At 39.8% G+C, this 10,944-nt stretch overlaps 1 protein-coding gene across 1 annotated transcript; it reads right to left on the bottom strand.

Moving 5' to 3' along the window:
* Positions 1-8,064: 8,064 nt before the first annotated feature.
* LOC148018327 (uncharacterized) lies at positions 8,065-8,472 on the bottom strand. Its single transcript, XM_087661561.1, has 2 exons — positions 8,308-8,472; positions 8,065-8,223 (listed from the first exon to the last, which is right to left on the bottom strand). Exons 1-2 carry the CDS (start codon positions 8,461-8,463, stop codon positions 8,065-8,067), a joined length of 315 nt encoding a protein of 104 aa, XP_087517687.1. The 5' UTR covers positions 8,464-8,472.
* Positions 8,473-10,944: the final 2,472 nt, after the last annotated feature.

Below are 10,944 nucleotides of genomic sequence, written 5' to 3'. Positions count from 1 at the left end.
TATACAGTTGGCTAGGAACCCTGTGTTCCATGCCAGAACAAAACATATTGAGGTACACTACCACTTTCTGAGAGAGAAGGTACTAGCATGTGAGATTGACTTGGTGTATGTCAGCACACAGGATCAGATAGCTGACATCTTCACGAAGGCATTGGGTACAGAGAAGCTTCAAAAGTTTCGAAGCTTACTTGGAGTTGCAGAGATGCAATTGAGCTTGAGGGGGAGTGTTGAGATAACAAGCTCAATACATGCGGGCATTGATAATGGAACGCCTGGTTAGATGGGTCCACACGTCTACACTTAGCACGTCGATGGTCATTATGACTCTCACATGGCCAGTGACTCATTACTTATTATATTCGGGTTGTTACACCTAGTTACACAGCTGGCATAGTTATAGCGCCAGTCGACTAGTGTAGTCGGTTAGGCATTGTTTGACTTAGTAGGCCACTTTCCTTTATGTTGTATCTTATTTATACTTTGTGTACATTGTAAAGAGTGTGGAAGAAGAAGAAGAAACCAGCAAGAAAACGTTTTGGCCTCCATCTCTCTTCTTGTCTCTTGAGTGAGCTTCTCCTTGTGCATTCTGTGTGTATTTGGTGTAGCATCTTGAGCAAGTCCCCCCACCACGCAATTCTTGGCAAATATTGGTAGTAAACCGGTTATAGAAGAGGAACATCACGAGCAATGGCGGCAACAAATCCCACAGTGACTTGGACAACTACCTCTACAGCGACAACAAGAAGCATGTGGTAGTAGGCATCCTCATCATCGCTGCCATCCGAGCTATCCCTTGGCTTCTCTTCACTCGAGATTTAAAACCTCAAACTTATGAAGATTACATGGACAAAGCTGAAAAAGCATGACAAGCAAGAATCTCTTCAACTTCTAGAGGCTCTCCCTCTGCAATACTGTGGATCGTGTAGTGATGATGTTAATGTGATTACCCGACATTAATTCCGCTTTGATAGGTACAATTGGTGGTGGCGGAGACCATACAATTGGTTCTTCTGGTCCACTAACAAGAGCATCAATATGAGTAACCTTTAATGTCACTTTGATAGGTACAATTGGTGGTGGCGGCGACCATACAATTGGTTCTTCTGGTCCACTAACAAGAGCATCAATATGAGTAACCTGCCTTTGTTAGTGTTGACATCATTATGACCTTCTCTTTGAATGCAGCAAAAGGTAGCTTCATATAGCCTTGAGAGAAGAAAATTGTGCCATGTCGTCATCTACTTTATATATTTGGCAATGTACCTCACTACAAACAGGTGGATATGTAGCGAAGAAAAGGTTGCGCATGAAGAATCCTCCATGCTGATGTGATTGACTATCGTCATAGGAGCCACCAATTGTTGTTAATAATAACCTCACTATTGAAACTAGCATCAATGTAAAGAGAACTTCTTTGGATACCTATGACATAAAAGAGAAGCATGGCTCCCATGTTTCAAGAGAGAAGCTTTGAAAGACTTCTTGATTTTGCCATGTGATTATGATATGCCATGAACATATCCTTTAACTACACTATCCTTTAACTTCCCTTGATTAAGAAACTTTTCGAGCATGTATCTTGAATCAATAAGTATGTTTTTACATTTGCATTGTATTTAAACTTCTTCTTCTGGGCAATTATCTTGTGTTGAGTACTCTTCGTCATTCTTTGCTCCCATCTCACAAAGTGTCCCTGTGGCAAGTGACTTTCACGAACTCTTGTGCGTATTCCTTGCGACAAGGATGTATTTGCACGACTAGAAGGGAGATCAAATTATCTTTGATAAGCTTATATTCTCTTATATATATTCTAAGAATATTTTATTTTGAAGGTAAGATACCTTATTCAAGCTCCCCACCTAGCATTATGTGTTCATCTTCTTTAATAGTTGACTCATCCTTTAACTCCTCGGAATCAACACTAGGACTTGACCTTATTCTTAGATTTCTTTTGTGGGATTTTCTTTGATGGAGATACTGGCCTTGGTGGACTCATATTCTTTTTCATAGGTCTACTATCTTCTCTATCACTAGTCTTGATTTTTGTAGGACGAGAGGTCTCTTTGGCTTGAGTAGACTTTTGAGACATAGGTACATGTGACAATACAGTGCCTTGGATAAAGGAAGACAATGCCACAATAAGATTTTCTTCTTATTGAATTTCATCTCTCAAAGGCCCTACACTACACTGAGTTTTAACTAATTTTGTTTCATCCAAGCCAAAATCCTGGACCATTGAGCCATTAGAAACTATCAAATAAACCATGGAGCTATCTGGATCTACATAATCACATGACATAACCTTTCCACATTGCTTTGGCTTGTCAGTTGATAGCATCTTTGAACCACGATTTCTTGGAAGGCACAAAATGAGATTTCCTTGGGAAAGATATGATAAACACCATTCAAGATTCTGATACTCTTGTGTGGCATCCTTTGTTCAAGGCTCTTCAGCTTGCAAGAAGAGATACCCTAGCTTGTGGTGGCTTCTCAATAAATCAAAATGTTTGCTTGGCCACATTGACTCCTCACTATTAGAACTAAAATCTAATGTCAAAGAGTCAGATCTAAAGAATTTTACGTACTTTTGGCTCTTGTTCAGGTTTTTATTTTATATATAAGGACTTTGATAGTAGAGGAGGCGGTTGTTGAACACCTAAGGGTTGGTTCTTAGGTCCTTCATTATTCTTTTTCCTTGATTCTTGTGTGGTCTTATTTTGTCTAGTAGAGGAACCACCTAGAAATAGTGCTCTCTTGCAAGAGGTTTGATACTTTAGTGGCTTACCCAATTTGCCACCAAGATCTCTCTTACCACCTTTCTCAAGTTAAACTTTGCTACCCTTCTTCATCATAATAGTGGAGGGAGGAGAATCAAATGGACTGGAGGTATTGTCTTTAAGAGGACACTCTTGCATCTTCTTGGACTTCTTTCTAATCTCTTCTTGAGTCTTGTCCCATGATCACAAAAAGAGAAAAAAGGCGATACACAATATGAAGCTAGTGAAACATTGTGAAAGTTTGAGCTAATGGCTAATAATCAACAACAAGATGTAAGAATTATTACATAAGATAGATTAAACATGATACATTCAATAAAACTTGTAGAAATATCTAAAGAGATTGATGCATTGCATTGAGTACCTCACTAATATAAAGTAAAATATAAACTCTTAGGAAAGAGGAAAAATTCTCAATGAAAAGAGGAGCATAGAAGTCAGCTATTTGATTCAATGCATGAACTATTAGTAAAAAATTCTATAGTATCAAAGTTCAATTTATTCATGCTATGAAGTTCAAGCTAAGTACTTTCATTTACGCTCACAACTCAATGCACTATATAAAATTGAAAAAGAAATTATAGAAAGTTCACTCAAAATACATATAAACTTGATGAAGTGCTTCAAGTGCATGATGAAACTATAAAAAATATCTACAAAGCTTAATGTACATTCTGTAGTCAACACAACATTTGTAACTCGATACATTATATCAAATGAAGAATAAAATTGTAGAAAAATAGAATGAGAGTTGATGCAATACATCAAACTAATACAATATTTACACAAAATTCAAACCAATATGATAAAATGCATCAAGGAAAGAATAAAACTATTACCAAATACAAAAGAATTAATACATCATGCCACATAGATATAAAAAACATAATAAAAATTCTAACAAATTGATATATTATATCAGTTGAATAAGAAATTTAGTGAAAAGTAAAAGATTTTTTTTCCAAAAAATATAAACATGATGTAGTTCTTCAAGTAGAAGTAAACAACTATAAAATAAACTATCCAGTTGATGCAATACATCAGTTGGTATGAAATCTATATAACTATTATATCCATTTGATACACTACATCAATGGAGAACAAAAATGTAATAAAATATAAAAGATCTTGATACATTGCATCAAGTTAGTATAGATTTAAAACAAAAAATTGTACTGAATTGATGCAATGCATCAAGTTAGTATAAAATTAAAGCAAAAAATCACACTAACCTGATGTAATGTCTCAAATTAGGGGAAATTTTACCACAAATTCATACCAACTTGATATAGTGTATTTTAACAAGAGAAAGAAGTATCACAATTGTTAGCCCCATTTCATGCTTTGCATTAAACTTGTATAGATTTAAAATAGAAAATCACACTAATTTTTTACAATGCATCAAGTTAATATAAAATTAAAACAAAAAACATACCAATTTGATGCAATGCATTAACTTTGTATAAAATTTACCACAAATTCATATCAAGTTAATGTATTTCATCAAGAAGGGAATGAATTGCCATGACTTTCAGCTCCACTTGATGCATTGCATGAAGTGGGTGAAAGTTTTATCCCGAATTTCAACCTTTGTTGATGCATTGCACCAAGTGGATAATGAGAATCACATGAATCACAATATCATAAAAATATAGAAACAAAAGATTTAATTGTTAAAAATATATGTAATTATAACTATACTTTTAAAAATTTATTGATATAAACTTATAAATTTACATAAAAAGTACAACCAAGTAAAGTTAAAAAAATATGTGTACCTTATCCCAAGCTCCTATATTTGGTGCTTTGCCCTAGGCTGTTTATATCCTTTGCTTTGTATAATAATAGGCCACATTATAATAAAACACTAGTAAGAAGCAAATAGCTTTTTTCGAATACTCCCTTATCCTAATCCGATGATAAATAAAAGAGAGATAATTTCAATTGATAAAGGCTACAATAAGCAAGAGATAAAAAACTTCAAAAAGTATATTGGTGTAATATCGATAATGTATCACCTTTGAGATCATCATGCCCGTTAATTGTATGGATGAATTTAGAAACGACTATAGTTATTCCAATCACAATGCTTAATAAATCTAGAAGAACTTGGGTTATAAGTGGATCATAGATAGCAAGCAAAGGAACGATTGAATCGATACACAGTAATAGCAAGGTGGGGAATAAAGTCTACCTATGATACTGCAAGTATATTCATCTCCATAGCACCCAATAACTTGAAAGTGGCAATGATATATCTAGAATAACATCCATCACAAACAAAATGAGAAACTCCATGGGTAGTCCACAAGCAAGATTATAGCTCTTCTAGCTTATCATGAAAGGATGATATAATAAATGAAGCTAAGAGGAGAGAGGAGAAAGAGCTAAAGTGAGAGAAAGAGAACAGAGAGAGAAGGACCAAAAAAGAGGACAAAAAAAGAGGAAGCCATGGAAGTTGAAGATGAAGGTGAAGAGTATAATTGGTTGCCCTAATCTTGGACTCTTACACCTTATATACCTCAATCACTATGACTGGGTGTCTTACCCCTAGTTTTTATGTATCTCACTCATTACAATTCATCCCCACCCTGAAGGTTTTAGCCCTAAAAAATGAAGAGAAATAGAGAAGAGGGATGGATGGGCTTAAGGAGGGGTGAAAAGTACTACTTTGAGCCACATTACAATGAAACTGGGTGGGTAAAGACTAGGGATAACATGCTATCCATGATAGGCCTATGGTGAGGTAAAATTATCATAACTTTTGATAGGCTACTCCAAATGGGGCATGCCGCATGTCAAAATGGAGCTTATGACGAGTAATTTCAGGCCAAGTAGAATGCACATCCCTCAGATTTGGTCAAGTACAATAGTGTTCTAAAACAATGTGTAGTCTGCAAAGTAGAGGTGTAAGTAGAGGGTGGTCAAACGGGGGCATAACTAGCTAGTCTTTAGTCCATCAGGCCTCTTGGAAGTGAGAAAACTCATTGATAATGGTATTTGGGTACCAAGAGGCTTATTCTAGGGGTAGGCCTTGCCATTTGATGACATACTCCTTGATGGATCAAGACCTTAAGTGCTTATCTTGTTGCCCAATGATTGCCTTAGGAATATACTGAATGGTACCCTCTTCATCTATGGGGGGAGTTCTTCCACATAGTCCATTGAGGTGCCCATGAAGGGTTTCAAATGGCTAATATCAAACACATTGTGGATTTTAGTGTTAGGGGGAGCTCTAATTAGTAAACCAAGTCACCAACTCTCTTCAGGATCCAATATAGGGGCCATAGAAGCGGTGGGTTGGCTTGTTACTGTTGCCCTCTATAAGAGTGGAGTAGCGAGACTTAGGCACTTTCAAGAGGACTAGCTCCCCTTCTTGGAGTTCCAAATGCCTTCTTTTTTCATCAACATAGTTTTATGTGAGTTTGTGTCTTTTGAAGATTCACTTTTCATTATTGAAGTAGGGCTTGCATGCAATCCAACTTGGCCTAGCTTTGAGGGTTGATCTTATCATTGAATAAGATTGTAGAGAGAGGGACCTTATACCCGTATAAAGCCTCAAAAGGGAAAACTCCAATGCTAGAGTGGGTGGAGTTATTATAGGAAAATGCAACCAAGTGGAGGAACATATCCCAACTGTGTTATACATCATGGTAAAAGTGCCGCAAATATGTCTCAAGTCATTTGTTTACTCTTTTAGTCTGGCCATCAGTGTGAGAGTGGTATGTAGTGGATGGGACGAGCTTGGTACCCTTAGATGTGAACACTGTCTCCCAAAATTTTGTCATGAATTTAGCATCTTGATCATATACTATGACTTATGGTAAGCCATGCAACTTGAAGATATATTCCATAAACTAAGTGGCCACATGAGAGGCAGTGTATTGGGTTTTAGTGGAGATAAAGTGGGAAACTTTGATGAGGCGATCAACTACCACATATATACTGTTCCAACCTTTCGTGGTCATAGGGAGACCAATGATGAAGTCCATAATGATATGAGTCCATTTTCCTTCAGGAATAGGGAGGAGCGGCAAGAGGCCAGCGGGCTTGAGTGTACTATCCTTATTCTTATGGCATGGGATATAGTTGGTCACAAAGTCCTTGATATCCCTCCCTAAGCCTTTCCAATGAAAGATCTTGGCTATCCTTTCATATGTTTTGAAAACACCCAAATGACGAGTACTGGCACAAGAATGCATCCTTTCCATGATATTTTGTGTGAAGGGGGAAGTGTGTGGGATGATGATCTTGCCATGGGACCCAATAAGGCCATGCTTGAGCTGATATTGGGAGTTTTTAGCCATGACCCCATGCTGTAATTTCTGTGAGATATGGCTGAAGTTATCATCTAGCAATAAGCTTCTTGAAGCTCTTCAATCCAATCACTATGCAACTTTGAATTAGAGAATACCCTACATGCCCACATCTAAGAGAGTCAAATAGCCACTATATTATATTTGTCTCGAGTGAGAGAAATGTCATAGTCATAGTAGTTTTGTAATGTTGCCACCCATCACCTTTGCTTAGAAGTCAAAGTGAACTAAGTCAAGAAGTATTGGAGGACTTGGTGGTCAGTTTTTACTTAGAAGCGGCTACCATATAAATAGTGGTGTCATTTATTGATAGCATGCACTACAAGGGATCGGGCTCATACCCGCGCTCCTAGCCGCACAAAATGACTTGGGAAAAAAAGTGTCGGGCCCGTGTAATAGCGCGTGTATCATCGCGGCCAGAGACATGCGTGTAAAAGCGCGTGTACAGTGACAGCCAGTCGCGCGAATACATGACCCCATACACGCGTTCTGCGCAGTTTTGCTGCAAATTTACACGCGAATCTAACAGACTATCCGCGCAAATATACGCGATTTTGACAGATGACACGCGCTTATACACGCGATCGTAGAGGGAAAAAAAAATCCAGAGAGTGCTTTTGGGTGCCTGGATGCTGTTCCAGCATCCAGCCACCCAAAGGCACTCTCTGGATATTTTTTTTTGGTGCATTGCACCATAAAAAAAGAGCGATTTAGATTTCAAGACTCACTCTCTATGAATACACGATTCAATATTACTATCTAAAACTTAATACACGACTCAAGACTCACGATTCAATACATTGTCAATACATGATACATTTGTGTACAAGGGAGTCCATATGTCAAAATAGCCCATGGCTTTAATTAGGAACAAATATATACAAAGTCAAATAGGGAGCTAGGTGCAAAAAAGCCCATGGCTTCAGTTACAAAAGAATTTTGTACAACCACATCCTAGAGTATTCTGAAAGCTAATCAGAGGATGATGAGGACCCTGTGCTCTCTCCATGATCAGAGGAGCTCGCATCGGTATGTTCCGATGAGTGGTGCTCGCCTCCACCAGGAGCAGTGGCACGAACATCAGCAGTGGCGGCTGGATCATCAGGGGCAGGAGCATCAGCAGCTTGTGCCTGTTCAAGAAATATACCGTATGTAAGTATACATATATATGCAATTAAATAAACCGAAATCATTCATTTAGAGTTTTCAAGTACCTGTCGACCGTATGGTCTCATGGCCGCGTCAAACTGCGCATCCGTAATACGTCCCTCGTTTCTGAAGATGGCCCACGTGTCACGTCTGCTATTGCGGCGAGCATACCCAGTCTCGTGGGCTGTGGGCCCTCTCCCCATAACCCGTCGCTGTAACATAATCAAGATAGTTTGTAAGATCAAAACAATCATAGAATCAATGAATTTGGCAAACAATCAAATAAAGAGGCAAGTTACTTACGAACTCTGCCTCCCACGACTCGACGCCGCTAGATCCGAAATGCGACGATCCAATGGTCTCCATCTGGATCCGTCGTGCCTCCACATGCTGCCTGCTCTTCACGCCTCCCTCTGCGCGCTTCTTTGCCTCCTTCCACTCGCGTTTGTGGGCAGTGGCAGGTTTCTCACAAGGATAGCCACCCGCAGCTACATTCACCCCATCATCGTACGCGAGTTTCTTAAGGTGAGATCTTTTATTACTTAAGATCTCCCTTATTCGCGTCCTTCCCCATACATCCGAGAATGTCTCTCGTGGGGGATTGGGGTACCGACTATGTACACTATCTAGGACCTCCCTAACTAACCGGCTATCCTGATCTTTAAATTTTACAAAACAGTTTCTATACATGTTTGAAACTACCCCCCACATATACTCCATCACCTCTTTCCCTCTCGCATCCATGACTACCCCGCCCCTATCCGTAACATCGTAGAAAATCTCTCCCTCCACCTCTCTCGCCTCCTCCGACTCCTCACTGTCTCCTCGTACATGCCTCCCTCCATGCCCTCTCTCACCGCGTGCCCTACTACCCCCCCCACCAAAGCACCCGCCGCATAATCCTCCACTCCCGCTCTCCCTACTGCGGCGTCGGCTCTCATCTGTATTGCGGGAGTAGCCATGACTAGGGGTGGCTGCACGTGACTGTGTACGTGACTGTGGCTGTGAGGGAGCACGTGATGGTGGCCATGAGCCCTCACGTGACGGTACAGAGGAGGGTGTGCGTGAGTGTGTCCGTGCAGGGGTGTGTCTCCTCGGTGAGCGTGTATGCGCAGGGGTACGTCTCACCGGACTCGCAGGCGTAGACGGCAGTGGAGAGGCTTGTGTACTTGGGGGTGCGGTGTGACCTAGGAGTCTAGGAGGAGGATGGGCATACATATACTCTGTCAGCTCCACTGGATTAGGATGGCGCCCAAAATGGTTTATCATCTCCATCATCCAAGTGGCGTATGCCCACGGATCGGAGGAAGAGCCTGGATCCATGAAGAATCTGCAAAGCGTCGAAATTCCACCTCAATGAACCAAGCAAAACATGCATATAAAAAATAAACATATCTCCTACAATATATCTCCTCAATATATCTCCTACAATATATAACCTACAACATATATCTACCATTCTAGAAAATAAACATATCTCTTACAATACCAAACATCGAATTAGTAGAAGATCATAAGCCAAAAGAAGAAGTTCATTTCGAATTAGTGACGAAATTCATGAAAAACAAAAACTCTTTCCTCTATCTTGACGGACATTGTCCATCAAGGGAGAAATGACTAAACACATACACAAGGGTTCCTTCTTCTCTCTTTCCTCTATCTTGACGGATGTCGTTTGTCAAGAAATAAATAGTTAAGAACATATACAATGTGTGTGAATTCTATCCTCTGTCGCTTTCAAGTACACATAGCACGGGTGGAAAGAAAGAAAGCGACAGATTTGCCAAAACAAACAAATGACAACCAACCTCTTTGAAAAGTCTTTGAAAAGTGAGTTTGTTGATTCTTGCTTCTCTCTCCCTTTCTGTGTTGTCTGCACCCTTTGCTTCTTTTGGGTAGTCCAAGAGGGAGAAAGAGGGCTTTTGAAAGAAAGAAAGCGACGCAGAAAGAAGAAGAAGAAGTGTTTTGAAAGAGGGCTTTTGAAAGAAAGAAAGCGGCGCGCGCGGTAGGTAAACGCGAAAAGCACGTGTAAAAGCGCGTGTAAAAGCGCAGCAGAATACATGTAGACGTGCCTGTACACGCGACACAGAGCCTGTTTATACTTTTTTTAAAAACTGATTGTTCTTGTGTATCCATTGTTTTGTGCATAGGATGTGTATGATTTCACTAAAAACTGATCCTACTTCTGTATTGGTTATTTTGGACATAGCATGTCATCATCCTCTTCAAGCAGTTCTGGTGAGGATGAGACAATGCGTCATCGTGATCGCGACGTGTGGCTGGCACAAAGGATCAAGTGTACGTGTAATCGATGTCAAGGGTGCATTGTATGAGCGCGTTGAATTACATTGAATCACATCTCGATGTATGGAGAATGGATTCAAACAGGTTTAGAGGTGAGAAGATGTGAATTGAAAGTATTAAAATAACTCATGGTGTGCAAATTAATGGAGCGCGTTGTAATATATATACTGTGATTGAAGCAGGATGCAGTACCACACCCTAACATGGTGCCATACGCACGGCGAGAGCATGCAAAACGTCGACGAGATGATGCTGGAGCTTCGGGATCTGTTGTCGGAGATGAGTGGGAAAGGGATGACAATAGCCCTGCACCCCACGAAGTTGTGGAAGAGGAAGTGTTTGATGACATGGTGCGGAATCTTTTTAGGGATGATCGCAAAGGTGTGGACGACAATGAT

This window comes from Lygodium microphyllum, chromosome 21 (assembly GCF_053477565.2).
Source record: "Lygodium microphyllum isolate KBCC chromosome 21, Lygodium_microphyllum_v1.1.10, whole genome shotgun sequence".
NCBI classification, from domain to species: Eukaryota; Viridiplantae; Streptophyta; class Polypodiopsida; order Schizaeales; family Lygodiaceae; genus Lygodium; species Lygodium microphyllum.
Note: the sequence above shows the minus strand (reverse complement) of the source record. Positions and strands in the feature narration are given on the sequence as shown.